This window comes from Phoxinus phoxinus (assembly GCF_949152265.1).
Source record: "Phoxinus phoxinus genome assembly, chromosome: 14".
In the NCBI taxonomy this organism is placed as follows: Eukaryota; Metazoa; Chordata; class Actinopteri; order Cypriniformes; family Leuciscidae; genus Phoxinus; species Phoxinus phoxinus.
Window position 1 is genome coordinate 2,821,149 of NC_136889.1, and position 17,992 is coordinate 2,839,140.

Here is a 17,992-nt window from a genome sequence, read left to right on the forward strand (position 1 = left end):
GAGATGCACCATTACAATTTTCTAGGCCGATTCTGATTTCTCATTGAGTTTGACCTGCCGATACCGATTTTATTTTTTTTAACCACTTTACAGCACACACAAATATTTATTTTCTATTTTAAAAAAAAGTTTTTTTTATAAAACACCATATACTTTTACCCAAACTGAATAATAACAACAACAAAATGGGTAAATTTTCTATAAATATTTTTGAGTCTTCATTTTCTTTTCTGACATAGCCTACTCCAGTTCTTGTTAAAACACACTAGACATGGACACTTTTTTGTCCATCAAAAGTGTGCTTTCACTGTAATTGAGTGTAATTCACTGCTCACGTGACGCTCCTGCTCGCGGTGTGAACGCACTCATTGATTAATCATTTCTAGATGTAATATACGTGACCATATTACTCCCGTTTTGGAGTCGTTGCACTGGCTTCCCATTCGTTTTAGGGTGGATTTTAAAATTGTAATGCTTACATACAAGTCACTACATGGTTTGGCACCTGAATACTTGACCGAGCTTTTAATTCCATATTCTCCAAAACGTAATCTTCGTTCTTCGGAAACTGCTCTTTTAACTGTTCCCTCAACTCGTTTAAAAACAATTGGAGACAGGGCGTTTTCTTCATTGGCTCCAAAACTCTGGAATTCTTTACCGATTGAGATTAGGCAAGCTAAATCTCTTGGTATTTTTAAGTCTAAGCTTAAGACTTATTTTTTTAGGTTAGCTTTTAATTGATTTGTTTTTATGTCTGTTTTACAGTGTATTATGTTTATTTGTGTGGTGTATCTTTGTATTTTTAATTGTTTTTGTACAGCGCTTTGAGATCTACATTTAAAGGCGCTATAGAAAATAAAGGTTATTATTATTATTATTATTATAATGCACGCCGGGAAAATACGCTCTGCTCACGCTTGCGGTGTGAAACGGCCGTGAATTCACCAGGTTTCCTACATGTGCGTGTGCAGGTGTGATGCTGATGTTGCGCGATGTTAATCATGCGGCGCCCGAGTGCATTTGACCGCCATAAAATCGGCATATAGAGACAGAGCGTATTTAGGCCACGCCCACACTGGGGGGGAAAACAATCCAACCGTCTCCATTGACTCTGCATTGCGAGAGGCTGCCTCCTTGTCATTTCTTGCTTCTAACTAAAGACAGAAAAATGCCTAAAAGCTGCTGTGTGACAAACTGTACAGCAAACAAGCTAAAAAAATTAAAGCTGATAAATAATCTATTATTTTCTCAAGCTGAGACACTTCAGATGCGCACTGTTCAACATCATGTTTTCAAATAGCTTGAAATATGATTAAAATCACTTTGAAAAGGAAAATACAGTTAAGTGCAACAAACGCAAGTCTGTAATATAAATTATATAATATTATAATGAAAACATTATAATTGTGTGGTAAGGACATGGCGTTTAATGATGAGACTTTTGTTTTGGTAATCAGGCTCTCAAAAATTATATAAAAAATGTACATTTATCGCCCAATATATTGGTTATCGGCTTTCAAATATAAATAATTATCGGTATCGGCCAAAATATTTTTATCAGTGAATCCCTAGTTTTGACATCACTACTGGGAAATAACCTGATTTATTAATGAAGTCTTGTAAATGCGGTTTACTTGCATTGTCAGGTTATTGATTCGCATGTAAACCCGAACAACAGGTTTGTTGTGAGTTATTAATGTGCATGTAAACATGATAAAAACAGTAACTGGAGAAACACGTGAAGCGTGTGTGATTGCACTGGATGAGCAGACGATGAGCAGATAAACACATTATAAGCCGAGGTTTGAGCCTGAGGAACTTCATTAGATCCGTCCCTTCAGCCGGAGGGAGATCTTACCCATCCTCTTTCATAATTCATGAAGCGCTCTTTAACGGCTGGTTAATTATGAATGAGGACAATCTGGGGCCATTTGGAGAGCAAAACGTGCCCGTCAGGCCCCATCTGCCACAAGAGTGCCTTTGATTCGCCACTTATACCGGACACTCGGTCCCACTCCGACCAGTTAAACAATCCAGCGCTGATGAGGGTCTCTCCTCCTCATAAGATGAGCATGAATTATTTAGGCGAGATTGCTTGAAGTGAGCGGGTCCGTCAGGAGATGAACTGAGCTTTTGAGTTATAAGTGGAGAGGGACGACCGGTGGGATCATATAATTGTGATATCGGTGTCGGGACAAACATAATGAAAGTCTTTCTAAGATGGGTCGTGATCGTGCTTTGTGTAACGGGAGAATGTTGTGAACTGGCTCGAGAATTAGGTTTTGTCCCACACTTATTAATGTTGGGTAAAATAATTTTTACAAATCAATTATTTTATTTTAATATAAATATTGTGATAGTGCATATACCATGTACCATACATATACCATTATATAAAATAAAAAAATATATAGAGATACTTTTATTTAAAGTAGGCCTACATTTTTATAATTTATTATATATATAAATTATATATACCGGTGAAACTGGAAAAATTAGAATATGGTGCAAAAGATATTTAAGCCTTTATTTGTTATAATTTTGATGATTATTGCTTACAGTTTATGAAAACCTTTTCACAATATTCTCATTTTTTGAGTTTCACTTGTATAATTGTTTACACAGAACTACTAATGGAAGCTTAATTGAGAAAAAAAACTTTTAAAACTAATTATTTACCAAAAATAATGCATTATTGTCATTTTATTTCCAGCCATGCATTATTCCATTATTTTTGATCAAAATAAGAGATCTCAGATAAACTTCTGATGGTGAATTTTGTTAGTAGATTTGCGACAGATTTGGTTTTTCTTTTGCAGACTGTTAAATGTCTTTCATTTGAATTGCTTATGCGAGTGTCAGTCTATCATTCTTCAGATGAAACTGTATTATGGATTCTGTGACTACTAGTGATCTGATAGTGTGTGAATGTCTTCTTTAACTCTAATGTCCACTGTCCTTAGAGAAAGAGGTTCAAGAAGTGAAGGCCGCTCTTCAAAGCATGCTGTCACAGCTGACGGAGGAGGAAGAGGATGAAGATCAGTTCAGTGATGTGGAAGAAGAACAGGGTGAAGATGAAGCAGAAGAGGAGCATTACTTCAGTGACAGCTGGGACATCTGAACACTCATGAACTATATTTATATTGTGTCCAGCGTCTCTGGTTTGTGAGTTTTATGTTGATGTTGTCCATATACTATTATGTTGCACTGAGCTCTAGCACTTAAAGGGAATAGATCATCTCAAAAATAAAGTTATCGGTGCATTTACTCGTCATTCCTAAAGCATTTACGACTCTAAGGTGCATTTTTAGTCCCATACACTTTTGCTGGAATGCAAAATCTTGAACTTAATTTTTTTTTCATGCAAATGACATGTGAGAGTAAATGTTAACAAAATCTTTTTTTTTCTTTATTAGGACCACTAACCATGTGAATCTTGTATCCACAGTTGCCTTAAAATACAAAAAGTAACTCATGTCAGTGTTGCCAACCACTATTTTATTTTTATTCTAATGAGTTAGTGCTTAGTCATTTAATGTTCTCTATTTGTCAGCCGTCTTGCTTCTGCATCCAAAAAAAGGCCTGATTTTGGAGCTTCCAGTTATTTTAGTATATTTTAAAAGCATGGCATCTTATTTATTTATTTAAATTGCTTTGATATATCATTATTATAAAAAAAAACATATACATATACATGAAAATCTGTGTGGGACCAAATTTTTATATATAGATTTAAAGACCAACAGACACCAAAATCCGAAAGAGCAAAACGTAAACTTCCCAGTCAGGACTGAGTTTAAGTGAAGCTTCCTCGACTCATTTCTGGCGTACGGCTGAACTCTGGAGAGTGTGTTCAGGGTCATGATGACAGAAGTATCTGGTGCTTTGAGCTGTTGAAGTGTGTGTAACGACTGTATCTCAGCCCTGCTGATGTTCTGTGTGAATCATGAGGGTCATGTAGCATCAAGACTATTTTATATTGTCTCGTTATTTAAAACAGAAGCAGGTGCTTTTTAAGGTTTTTTTTTATTACTATTTTTTGTAACTTAATTTCTCAAGTTTTTTAACAAAGCACTTTTCAGGTGTAAGCTGTTTTTGTCATTGTTGTGAAAATGTCATTTGTTTGTTTGTACTAATAACATGAATGTATGTTTGCACGTCTATCATCACTTTTTTTTTTTTTTTTTAATACATTATATACCCTCTGCAAAAATGCTTTTGTATTTTTTAATTATTATTTGCAAAATAGAACACCAGACCGCACAATTTGAAAACAAGTCATCTTGAAAATACATCTACCGCCTATTTGTGTAACATGCGTTTCTGAGTAAAATGGCTGCCAGTTAGTGAGAAAATGAGGGCGGGACTTGATTTTATCCATGAGAAATGTATTGGACATTGAAAATTTTTCTCATGTCTAGTTTCATTCAGAAATGTCAGATTACAGCAATAAAATGGGGTTTAAACCAGGTAAAATTGAAAGTGATTATTTTTTGTAGATTTAATGGTAATTAAAAAAATTAGCTTTTTTGATTATTACCTTTCAGTGTGTAATGCATTTTTTTTACCTTTATTTATCCAGGTAAACTGTTTGAGAACATCTTCTCATTTACAAACATGACCTGGCTTTGAATGTAGAAGGTCTGCAAAGATCAAAGTGCATGAATTTATTGTCTCCTAAAATTTTCTGTGCTGCAAATCCATATTGCTGCACTTACTGTTAGTATCACTGTGAGGAAAAGCTCAAATTCAGATATATTCGACCAATCACAGCAGACTGAGCCGTCTGACCAATCAGAGCAGAGTAGCTCGCCATAAGGCGGGGTTTAGAGAGACTGAATCTCCGAACGAACTGTTTTCAGACTCTTTAAGAAAAGAGCTGATGTAAGTGTGTATATTATGAGAAAATTGGGATTATGGGATGTATGTAAACCTATAGTAGGACTATAAAACAAAATTAGGAACCTTTAAAATAGCATAATTTAAGAGTCGACTCCTTTTTGATTCATGAGTGTGAACACTGAACAACAGAATGTTGAATTGAAATGACAGGAAGAAGAATTCATAAATTACAATTGAAAGAAATCAAACAAAATCGTGTAAGTTCTGAACGATGCATAACTCTGTTTAACACTCCTGGCATGTTCATTTTGATCAGATCACACTCGCATTGCTCCAGCTGGAAACTGCACGCATGATCCAGACAGAGCTCTGTAAACCTTATATGATTGATTGAAAGTTGGCGTGCTTGTTATCGACTCATTTCATGTCTGATGGCTTAAAGTGGACAGTTAAAAAGCATTGTTTCCAAAACAGGTTTCTGCATCACTTTGGTAAATGTTAAAATGCAAATGCAATTTTACATTTTTAGTTTAAAATGCAGATAAAAATACACTGGCATCCATCGGTTGATTAAAAAAAACTGAACTTAAAGCAACAAGCAACATTTGATGTGATGTCTCAACCAATGATGTGAGTCGGGGGCGGGGCTACCCATTTGTTCGACCAATAGGAGATCAAGACTTTGGAAAATCTGTTTGAACACATTTGCAATGGGCTTTATGCACATAGCTGCACTACTTCCTGAACTTTAACCAGCTCCTTTGTTTCCTGTCTGCCATTATTGGACAAACTGATTAATCCAGGTGTGCCTGACCAACAACAATAATCAGACACACCTGGATGAATCAGTTTGTCCAGTAATGGCACACAGGAAACAAAGGAGCTGGCTAAAGTTAGTGCAGCTGTGCATAAAGCCCATTCTGTGACTGTTATTTTATCATTATTTATATACTGTTATTTATTAATATTTTCTTATTTCGTTTGCATTTTTATTTTATTTCAAGTTTTTTATTTGAGTTTTAGTAATTTAGTACTACAACTTGTTGCAACATTTGTTTTAAGTAATTTTTTTTGGTCTAATATTTAATATTCATTTCAGCTTTATTTCATTTAATAATTTTTTTTTTTTTAAATTCGTTTTAGTTTTTTTTATTAACAATAACCCTGTGGCTCATAAATGACACACTTCACCTTTAAAATTGGGAAGCAGAATATTTAGATTTTCTATCTGGAGTGAATTGAACTTTCTGAACAAACATTACATTTCTTGACAGGCCCTGGTTGTGACTCATCAAACATCTGAAGGAAAAACAACATTCAAATGTCCATTTAATTTGAAGAGAAAGTGTCCGAGGGCTTAATGAGCGTTCAGAAGATCTCAAACAGCCGTCAGTGGAAGTGTGAGATGAGAAGAGGACACGAGCGAGAACATTAATGCTTTCCCCTCATTCTTATTCCATCATTCTGCCAGTGGAAATCACACTTAATTATGAGCACAATACCGGTGGGAGCAACACACACACACACACACTTTAGGCCTGGATGAGATGTGACAGGCTGTCTGCTAATGGCACAAAGCTTCAGGACTTTCACTGTCATTGTTTCACCAAAATATGTTTTACCGTTTACCTCATTTTACTGTCATATCTCTGGGATCCTGTGGGTTTTTAAGGCTCATTATCGCTTTCTGTTAATAACACTGAATTATTTACCTCTCAGTGCCACTGTTTCTATATCTATACATAGGCTATACATTACCATTCAGGAGTTTGACGTCTGTAAGGTTTTTCTGCTCACCAAGGCTGCATTTATGTGATCAAAAACACAGAAAAAACAGTAATATTGTGAAATATTATTACAATTTAAAATAGCAGTTTTCAATGTGAATATACTGTAAAATGAATTTATTCTTTTATCAAAAGCCTAATTTGAGCATCATTACTCCAGATCCCATCAGAAATCATTCTATTATGCTGATATTTACATTTGCAGACACTTTTATCCAAAGCGACTTACATTGCATTTCAAGTTACTCAGTTCTTGCTTTCCTTGGGAATCGAACCCATGACCTTGGCGTCGCAAGCGCAGACTCTCTTCTGTTATACAGGAAAGCTGATTTAATGCTCAAGAAACATCTATGATTATGATCAATGTTGAAAACAGTTGTGCTGCTTCATATTCTTATGGAAAAATTTGTTTTCAGGAACATTTGATGAATAGAATAAAATAATAATTTATTTGAAATATTTGCATTGTAAATGTTTCTTTTTACTTTTTTTTATGATGAATTTAATGTGTCCTTTCTAAATTAAAGTATTGATATCTTTAATAAAAAAATAAAAACGAAATATTACTAGCACCAAACTTTTGAACAGTAGTGTATATTGCCATAATAGAACCTGTAACAATTATGAAAAAAAAAAAAAAAAAAAAAAAAAAAAGAATATATATATATATATCCCACTTTTCTGTTAGCACTTGATGGCACCCCTTAGAAAATAAATGAAACATTCTAATTGTGTCACACAGGAAGTGACATCGTTGGAACCCTTTCAAAATGGAGGAAAGGCAAGTAATAACTTATTTTATGCATATTTTTAGTTTAAATCACAAATTCAAACATTTTACAAAAAAAAAAAAACTATTTTATTTGACTAATATAATCTCCCAAATGAGTTCGCCCCTGTTTTTAAGAGTTAGACTCAATTTCAGTGAATAAACAGAAAGTGGAAGTATTGACAGATCTGAACCACGATTGAAATGTTTCCCAAATCAAACAGCAGGCTTGTCAATGATGCACATTTTCAGGTTTCAAATATAACATTTATGGCTAAAATATTGTGTGCATTAAATGGGATTTTTGCTATTTAATGTATGCATCCTTTGCATTCATCAAACTGTATTATTCGAAGGCTTGATGTTAAAGGCCTTTTGATGTTTTTAGTCAATTTGAAATGTTTTAAATCATAAAACCATGAGGTCAGCATCACATGTGTTTGGTCAGATCTGTGTAAATGACGCGTGTGTGACCGATGTTTGATGCATATGCTGTAGATTCATAGACAATGTTGTGTTGAGTTGTTACGGCTTAAAAACTGTATTAACTGGAACTAACTGACCTGTTATAATGCACTGTATGCTGTATTCTGTGAAATATGCATCAATAATCAATAATTCCTCCTCACATACTCATGCCCTCATTATGTTGCATGTTTAAGCAAGCGTCCAGTTCTGATCTCAGAGATAAATGTGTGACCGGCTTATATTATAATGTGTTATTTTGTTTTTATACGCCACTATTGTGTAAAAGTTCCTCAGTATTTGATTGGACTGCAAAAGTTGAGTTAGGAATAATATATTCAAAGAAGTCACAGTCAAATATGGCTATAAATACTTCCACTGTACACTGCCTGCTATTTTTGAAATACTGTATAGTTCACTGCATACTAATTTTTAAAAAGAAACAATTAAAAGTTTAATTATAAACTATATGCACACATGGGGACCTCTCTTGGGACTTTTGGAAGATTAACATTTACTTTCATCTCCTGTGGTGAATTTGCTGTATTATAAAACAATTGTGAATATTGTAAAAAAAAAAAAAAAAAAAAAATTAATAATTATTTTGTATATATTTGCGGACTGAGGCAATCCGGATGCTTTTTTGTGTGTGTGTGTCTTTGTTGTGCCGACTGTTTTATGTTTTTGTGTTTGTTCATATATCTTCAAAACGGTTCATAAAAAATAATATAATAATAATTATAAACTGTGTGCGTTGTTGTATACTGCACATTTTGGCAAATGTAGATGATCTGAGTTTTCCATGAACATTTCATTATCATATGCATACTGCTTTCTTTAAAAAAAAGTGTATAGCTAGTATGCGGTTTGAAACCGATGCAGTCGTTTGTGAGAGAATTACAATCCTGCTGTTATGATTCAGACACTCAGTCGCTCACTCAGTTTTATCTCAAACAGCCTTCAGCTCACCTTGGGTTTGCTCTGAAATCTCACGAAGGGCCGGATCACACGCACCGGAGGAGGCCGGTCGATGGCTGATGGATGAGGACGCTGACCTTTGACAGCTCAGATGTGAGAGCCGCAGGAGAATAAAGCACAGGGGGCTTCTCACGTCACCATCTCACGCTGAGCATCGTGTGTGTTCTGAGGAGAATCCACAAGGCCTTTTGTCTCTGGAGGTGAGATGGTTAAATGAAGAGTGTTTTAAGTAATATGTGATCCTGGACCACAAAACCAGTCACATGGGTACATTTTTTGAAATTGAGATGCATAGCCTACATCATCCGAAAGCTTTCCATTGATGTGTGGTTTGTTAGGATAGGACAATATTTGGTCGAGATACAACTATTGAAAATCTGGAATCTGAGGAGCAAAAAAATCGAAACATTGAGAAAATCTCCTTTAAAGTTGTGCAGCTTTGATCACAGGAATAAATTACATTTTAAAATGTGCTCAAACAGAAAACAATTATTTAAATTGCAATAATATTTTAAAATATTACATTTTTTTTTACTGTATTTTTAATCAAATAAATGCAGCCTTGCTGAGCAAAAGAGACTTCTTTCAAAAACATAAAAAATCTTGCCGATCCCAAACTTTTGAACATTTGCAAACCTTTATGTTGCATGGTACTCTTCAAAAATGACTACGGTAGCATTTCCAAAGAGCAAAGTGAAAAAGTGAATTTTTTCAACAAGTGGGCTGTGCCGTCTCATCTCTGATTGGTGCTTTGGTGCGCACCAAACAGGCGAGGAGGTCTCGGTACGCTTTCAAACACTGTAAAAAATGTGGCTGCGATTAGTTATAACAACTTAAAATTTGTTGAGATAACTTAAATATCCAACTAAAGTTAATTAAACTTAATATTTTAAGTCAAGCATGAACACATACTTTTAAAAGTTGAAACAATGTTGGATTTTAAGTTGTGATAAATAATCGCAGCAAATTTTTTTACAGTGAATGAACTCCGGAGCGGTTCATTTGTGGTGGAAATGTGATCCGACCTCGAACAGACCCAACTGCCAAATAACTGCACATTTTAGTAGTCTGTGCATTATGTCACTGTTTAGCAACATTAATGCACTTATGGTGTGCATTGTTCAGCCTCCTCCTGAGGTGACTCGGCGCGTGCAGTGCAGAAAACATTATTTTCAAGCCGCATCCTCGCTTCATTCTCAAACGTTATTGTTTGCCTAAAGTGGTTTAGACAAACTATATAATAAACAATGACCAGGAATACAATCAGCCACGCACTCGTCTCTCCATAGTAAAAAGTGTCGTGTTGTCTGCCGGATTTTCCTCCTCCTCTTTGTTTACTTCCGTCAGTTCTGTTGGAATTTTTCATAACTGACAATCGAAGTGCAGTTATGAAAATACGTTCAAGACACATCTGGCCAACGAGTGATGTGGATGTTGTCACGTGACTGCATTTTGGTTCGTTTCATCAACTCATCAACTCATTCGGACCAGAGCAATCAGTGTACGGCTGTAAACGATTAATCACGATTAATCGAATCAAAAATAAAAGTTTGTGTTTACAAAATATATGTGTGTGTATTGTGTATAATTGTTTTGTATAAATAAATACACACGCATGCATGTATATATTTGAGAAATATTTGCATTTATATACTGCATATTTATTTTTATATGATTTATATTATACATAAATATAACTATTTTATATATAAATAACACATTTTTCTTAAATATATACATGCATGTGTGTGTATTTATATATACAAAATTATTATACACAATACACACACATATATTATGTAAACACAAACTTTTTTTTGGATTCGATTAATCGCGATTAATCGTTTACAGCCCTAAATCAGTGTGTGTGAAAAGGAACCAAAACGCCTGAAAAATGCTACAAAGTATAATTTTTCTCCCTTGGTCTGGACCAAATGAACCGAACTACAGATGTGAAGGCACCCTAAGGTTAGTATTTATCCATTTGTCTCATTCTTGAAGATTATATGTTTTGCTCATTGTTAGCAAATGATGAGAATAATGAACTGTGCTGTTTTACATCCTAGATCAACACCACCCAACCTCTCCATCTGCCGAAGTCCATCCACTCGATCCTGCGCCTCAGCTGGACGTCTGGACCCTGTACCGTGACCCTCATCATTAAAGCTGATGTGTTGAGGACACGCTGACCTTCAGCTATTTTCCAGCTCACAGGTCCATAACCGCAGTCAGGAGGGAGTGAAATCACAGGCTCCGCTTTAAGAGCTTTAAAGTGCCGGGCAGATGTTCACAGGCGCGCTGGGAGAAAAGGAGAAAATCTCTCTGTGCAAACGCTCTCGGGGACGATAAGTGGGACTGGCAGGCCTGGTCAACACCAGAGGGGCTCGAGTTGACTCTTGGCTCTTGTGAATCTTGAGTCGCTGAAGCGTTGCGGCGTTAATCTTTTTTTGCATGATGTGATAATGAATCTATCGCTCACAGGCAAAGGCTTTTAAATGCAGCAGGTTGCCATAAGAAAACACACGCAATATACACCATCCAGAACAATATTTAGGCTGGTTTGTGTTCACAAAATTATGTTCAACTATACTAATCTTTCCAATTCTCACCTTTATCATATTTAGAATATGGTGCAAAAGTTAATTTATTTCAGTAATTCAACTTAAAAGGTGAAACTTAAATATTATATAGACTCATTACATGCAAAGTGAGATATTTCAAGCCTTTATTTGTTATAATTTTGATGATTATGGCTTACAGATTATGAAAACCCCAAATTCAAAATTAGAATATTGTGAAAAGGTTTTCATAAGCTGTAACCCAATATCAATATCAATATCATCAAAATTATAACAAATAAAGGCTTGAAATATCTCACTTTGCATGTAATGAGTCTATATAATATATTAGTTTTACCTTTTAAGTTGAATTACTGAAATAAATGAACTTTTGCACGATATTATACCTTTTCCAGTTTCACCTGTAGAAGGAATAAAACTATTTTTGCACCAGTTTAGCTGGGTACCACAGGGGTCTATTCTGGGCCCGATCTTGTTTTCTTTGTAAATGCTGCCCCTAGGGTAAATTTTTCATGAGCATGGAATCTCTTTTCACTTTTACGCAGATGATATGCAGGTGTATTTCCCTCTGCAGAAGCACAACAAGAAGCAAGTAGAGTTTTTGTTGCATCGCTAATTTGGCTCCTCAGTATTTGAAGGAATTGATTTAGAAATATGAGCCGAAAAGGTCTTTAAGGTCAGCTGACCAGATGGCCTTAACAATTCCTAGGTCCAAACAGAAAACGGGTAGCCTGGTTGACACCCCAGACCCTTCTCAGTTGTAAGGTTCATTCACTGCCCATTTCCAAAGGGGCGTCACCAACGGACGTCGCTCAAACGCCTCTGGGTGTAATTCATCGTGTAAAGCCCGACTCAACGTTTGTTATTGGTGCCTCGATTTGGAAAAATTGGAAATGGGCTTGAATGGGCTCTTGGCCAGACAGACTTGCAGAGCAAATCTCAAATTTGCCGGAAGTTCGTCAGGGTTTTCCCAGGCTAGAAAACGAGTGGAGATAGAGCATTTGCTCCTTAACTGTGGAATGATTTTCCTCTTTCTCTGATTGAAGTTTTTTTAAGGGCAAGTTAAAGGAATATTTCCTCGCATTCGCATATGATGAGGCAGGGTAATCATAACTGGCTGTGTATTGCACATGAGGGGTTTAATTTATTTATTTTATGTTATTTGTAGGTTTTTATTTCTGTCGTTAATAGTTGGAATTGTATGTGGTTTGTAAAATTGTACAGCACTTTGGTCAACGGACTGTTGTTTAAAATACTGCTTAATAAATAAACAATACAATTTGTGTTTCAGCATTCAGACCTGTCAACTTCTGGCTTTGGGCGGGACTATCTGTTTGGCTGACCAATGACAGGCGAGTTCATTATTTCTGCACTTCACCTTTAAATAATGAGTCATTGTTGTTTTTTCACATTATAGTAATGAGAATGTTTGTTTTTGGATTTTTTTTTTTTTTTTGCATTATGGTGTTTGATGGGTAAAATGCTTAATTGCATTAAATGCAAAATGTCGCAATGCACAAAATCTTAATAAGATTCTTTAAGCATAATATTTTGCTGTGAAATGATGTGGAAAGGACCGGTTTGCGTGAGATTCCACCCAAGAAAATGTGTAGGATAGACAGTGAGAGACGGCGCACTGTGACCACATCACAGCCAGACAGATCATAGCTGGAGGAAAGATGAGAGAGAGACAGTGAAGAAGGGTTGGGAAAACCACAGATGGTGATTCATACCTGCAGGGGTGGAACCTAAAACTGAAATGATCTTTGGCTTTGATGGAGGAGGAGATGATGCTGAAACTGCTGCATCAGAAACCAGGGACAGTCGTCTGCAATTCTATCGTCCATTGTGTAGAGGAGGCGGTGGTGTACTTACAGTGTGTGTTTAGCTGTTCGAAACTATCACCTTCTTGCCCTTTAACAAGGCACTCAATGTACTGTAAACGCTCACAACACGTTTCGTTCCATTGACTTGCATTCAATTTTCTGCATTCCAAAGTTCAAGTTTGGTGAACTCTGACCTGTAAATTCGAACCATGTGAAGACGTGTGGATCAATAGAATTACAACGTGACGTCTTTTTGCAGTAGAGATTTTATATTTATACATTTTGGATTTATTATTATTTGTTATATGTTAAATATATGTTTATAAAAAATATGTTGCAGAATGTGACGAATGCAGCATGAATAGTGTGACGGTGGTTTGAGGTATACTTGAAATTATGACTTAAAGGTTGTGTAGGTAAGAATTGTCTAAAGATTTTTTTTTCAAATTGGCTTAAACTGTCTTTATATACCAATACATAATTAAAATGTAAGTACTTTGAAAAAGAGAGTATAAAAATTGAGTGACTCTAGTGTATTTAATCTTCAAAAAACACAGCTCATTAATTCCTACCGGGACGAAACAAGTGATTGGCTTGCGCGACTGTCACTCTCCGTCGCCATGACTACCGCCGCTATTATTGGCTCTGCCCACGTGCGCGCAGTCGCGCACCCGTTTTTAGGTGGGAGTAAATGTAATTAATGAGCTGTGTTTATTGAAGATTAAATACACTAGAGCCACTCAGTTTTTTATACTCTCTATTTCAGAGTACTTGCATTTTAATTATGTATTGGTATATAAAGACAGTTTAAACAAATTTGAATAAAAGTTTTTTTAGACAATTCTGACCTACCCTACCTTTAAGTGAAAGACATAATTTTGACTTTTTATCTCATGACTTGGTGCATTTCATAGTGTCATATTTTTAGAACTACGGCCATTCTAAGCACATTTCCTTCTCAATTCTCATTGCTGTGATGTGCCGTAGTGATGGGAAGTTCGGACCATTTTACTGACTCGATCTCGTTTATCAAAATGAACGAATTTTTTTGTAATTTCGTTCATTCAAGTGTTGTTAAATGTTATACTTTTAACAGCCAAATTCCCCCAACACATCCACCTACATTGCGCAATCTTGATCATATTATGAATTAAGAAATAATTTTAATGCAGTCAAAAATAATTTACAGTGAACATAATTACTTTACCTTCCGTCTTTCGTTCATTTGTCACGTGACAGACGCAATGAATGGATCGTTCATGAATGTACCAATCACTAATGTGCCCAGATCTTTTGTTTCAGATTTGTTAATGTTAATGTTGGTCAAGGTTATTCACAATCTGTCTTGTATAGCGGTGTACCACAGGGGTCTATTCTGGGCCCGATCTTGTTTTCTTTGTAAATGATGCCCCTAGGGTCAATTTTCCATATGCATGGAATCTCTTTTCACTTCAAAAGTATCCAAATCCATGGATGTCAAACTTTGAATATCTGAATGAAGATCAAACTGATGAATTTTTGTTTGTGTATCATGACCATTGGCGTGTTCGTAGAAATTGCACATACTCAAAGAATAGTTAGACTGTGGTTTGATGTATACTACACTGTAAAAAAAATTGCTGCGATTATTTAGTACAACTTAAAATCCAACATTGTTTCAACTTTAAAAAGTATGTGTTCAAGCTTGACTTAAAATATTAAGTTTAGTTAACTTAAGTTTAGTTTGGTTAAGTTGGATATTTAAGTTATCTCAACAAATTTTAACTAATCGCAGCCACATTTTTTACAGTGTATGGCATAAAAATTATGAGATAAAAAGTTGATATCATGACTTAGCCTAAGTTAAAGTGTTTGAAAATGTTGACTTTTTATCACATGACTTAGTGTCATCAATTTGAAATTTTAATGTGAACTTTTTAAATCATAATTTCGACTACCGCCGGTACTTTTTCATGACAAATGATGTACCAAAAAAAAAGGAAATGTTTTCCTTTGCGTTTTGTAAAAGTGTTGCATACAACATTGTCAAAACGATCCCCGTTAACATGGATCAGCGACAACGACTAAAAACGCTGTATTCTGCTTCCAGGTCAGTAGATGGCGGATGGCAGTCTTGTGGCCTTGATGTGCAGCAACAAATATGTTGCCATTTATTAATTTTTGTTCAGTTAATAACCTGCCGGAGTTCATTATTGTCCTCAACAGCTCAGTCTAACATACTTCACTATAGGGACCGCTGTAATGGCTGATTAAGTCTTAAACACATAATGACTCCGTACTTCACTCATCTGGGCTCCTCATCTAGTTTTCTCCAGTTTTCCGTTGGAAATTATTAAAATGCTCATCTATGTAGATCTATTCAAATCATGCTGTTTTAAAACTCTAGATATCAGCTGGCTTTGCTTTACACATTTTGCAGTTTTATTCAAATCCTATAAAGACAAAAGCATACACTATAAATACATTTAAAGTATGGTTTAAGCCGCACTTTCCAAAGGTTATATAGAGGCTGCATCTATTAAATAATTAATCTGCAACTCATGACCTTAATCTGGCATGTTAACCCTGTTTTAACCTCTTCTTGACTGGTTTCTGTGTCCCAGTCTTATGCGTTCACTCATGAGGCTCAAGTTTTTTTGCAGAATGGAGTAAAATATATTAAATTATTATGATTTTGATGGTTACATTAGTGCTCTTATGGAAGTACACAGTGTCAAAAGATGAGCATACACACATTTTCAAAAGTATGGCATCAAGATGTAAATATTATACTTCATGTGTGATAAAGTTGCTCACTAACCTTGTCTGTATTAAGTTATATCCAATTTTTCAACTTCTGCTCATGGCATGTATATGTATGCTGGTAATTTTTTTATATAACACAATGTATAAAACTATTAAACAACAATGTTGTTAAACACAATGTGCATTAGTGCATGCTGTAATGTGATATTGTAACAGAAGGTTGATAATTGCTTGCTCTTTATGCAAAATGAAGAGTGCATGCTTGTGAACTGAACACCGTACCCCCCCCCCCCCCCCCTCTCTGTTTCTCTCATGAGTGAGAATACATTTGGTTTGTTCTTTAAAGGCTCTGAAGACAATAGGATGTGAGGCTGTCACTGAATGACACATGAGGTAATCCGTGCTTTAGTTTGCTCTAATAGTGTTGACAGCGTCCCCATAGGCCAGTCTGTGCATCAGTGTTGAGATGCTGCTCGTGGCGATAGATGCTGGATGAATCTGAAGTGTCTGTTCGCTTTTTCTCTGACCTGCTTTTGTAGAAATGAGATGAAATCTGCTGATGCATCTCTGCTGTCTCATGACTGTGGGCTTTTAGAGACACGGCTGGACTTTAGTGCGGACCGCTGCTCACAGCAGAAAGATCCAATCTCAGAAATAATTGATTTTTATAATATTGCAAAATGCACGTACAGTATATGTGTATTAGTAATACTACAATATGTGCATTAATACGGATCATTTTAGGAGGGAAAGGAAAAAAATAATTTGCATTAAAAAAAGTTTTTTTTAGACTATTTCACTATTTTATTTTTGCATTGAAATAACCAAAAAAATTACTTACATTTTATATAATAAACTTTTAATTAGATTTTTAGGTCAATTTTATGACGTCCCCCCATTAAAATCTTCATTAGTATAATTTATTTTAGTAAAAAATTGCTAAATGATGGTGAATTTTAATTAAAATCAGCATAATTTGAACAAAAATACCATGATGGGTGAATACTTGTAGTTTTTTTGTAATTGTATTCATGAGAATGCGTGTGAAATGAGCTTCATTCATTGTCATGAAAATATTGGCCGAATGAACCTAAATATATTGCATATTTTTCTTTTTGCAATATATATATATATTAGTTAAAGCTATGTCTTTTGATATTGGTGGGAAATAGGACTTGGACTGTTTTGCAGTTCTCATGAGATTCACCCTGATGTGACACTTGAAATGAGTGAGCAGAGATAACAGCCAATCTCAGGGTCATTCTCGTGTAAGAATAGTTTCCTGCTGTCAGAGGAAGTTAACTGAAGTCTATTCCTTACAAGAGACTGCCAGGTCAAAGGTCAACAGGCTCAATCTGTCCCAGTGATTGAGACTGGAAGCAGATCTTTGTGAAGATCCTCACACAGACGCTTCATTCTGCTGTCAGGCCGTGTGTCCACCAAAGCGAGCGCTTGAGAGCGTTTTGGCAGTTGAGACACTTTGCTTGTTATGATACGGAATATCCGTGAAAATGTTACTAGCATCTCACTCATTACACACATATTTTGTTTCTGTGTTGATTATATATTAAAATATCGATACAATGTAACACATTTTTTCTGGCTCATGTTTTAAATGATTTTGTTCCGTTATTATGCGTTGTTGTTGTCATCTGTTGACATTGTACAAGCAGAATGTGGCGGTTGGTCAGTGTGGTATTAGTCCCGCCCCTCCTCCACTGTGATTGGACGGCTGGGTAAAAAGTGACAGTGATGAGTGGTGCGTTTTACCCAAAGTTGAACATTCTTCGACTCTCGGCGACCTGTAAAGCAGCACGTTATACGCTCATGGCGTTTTAAAAACGCGGCGCTCCCATTGAAAACAATTGAAAAACACGCCAGCCGCGTGAAAAAACGCTTTGGTGGACACACGGCCATACTGTCATGATTCTGTGCATGTTACGGACGGTCTCATAATCGCTGTGTTTTACAGTGGCTTTCACTTCATGTGGACAAGTGTAA

General features: G+C 35.6%; 1 protein-coding gene across 2 annotated transcripts in view; it reads left to right on the plus strand.

Moving 5' to 3' along the window:
• Positions 1-3,685, plus strand: part of disc1 (DISC1 scaffold protein) — a 62,300-nt gene extending 58,615 nt beyond the window's left edge. Inside the window, exon 14 of one of the 2 annotated variants that reach the window (XM_079636161.1) lies at positions 2,964-3,685. In XM_079636161.1, coding sequence (XP_079492287.1) covers positions 2,964-3,121 — 158 coding nt within the window. In that variant the 3' untranslated portion in view covers positions 3,122-3,685. Of the gene's footprint in view, positions 1-2,953 lie in introns of both variants that reach the window. The other variant, XM_079636162.1, reaches the window with a different exon arrangement.
• The last annotated feature ends 14,307 nt before the right edge of the window (positions 3,686-17,992 follow it).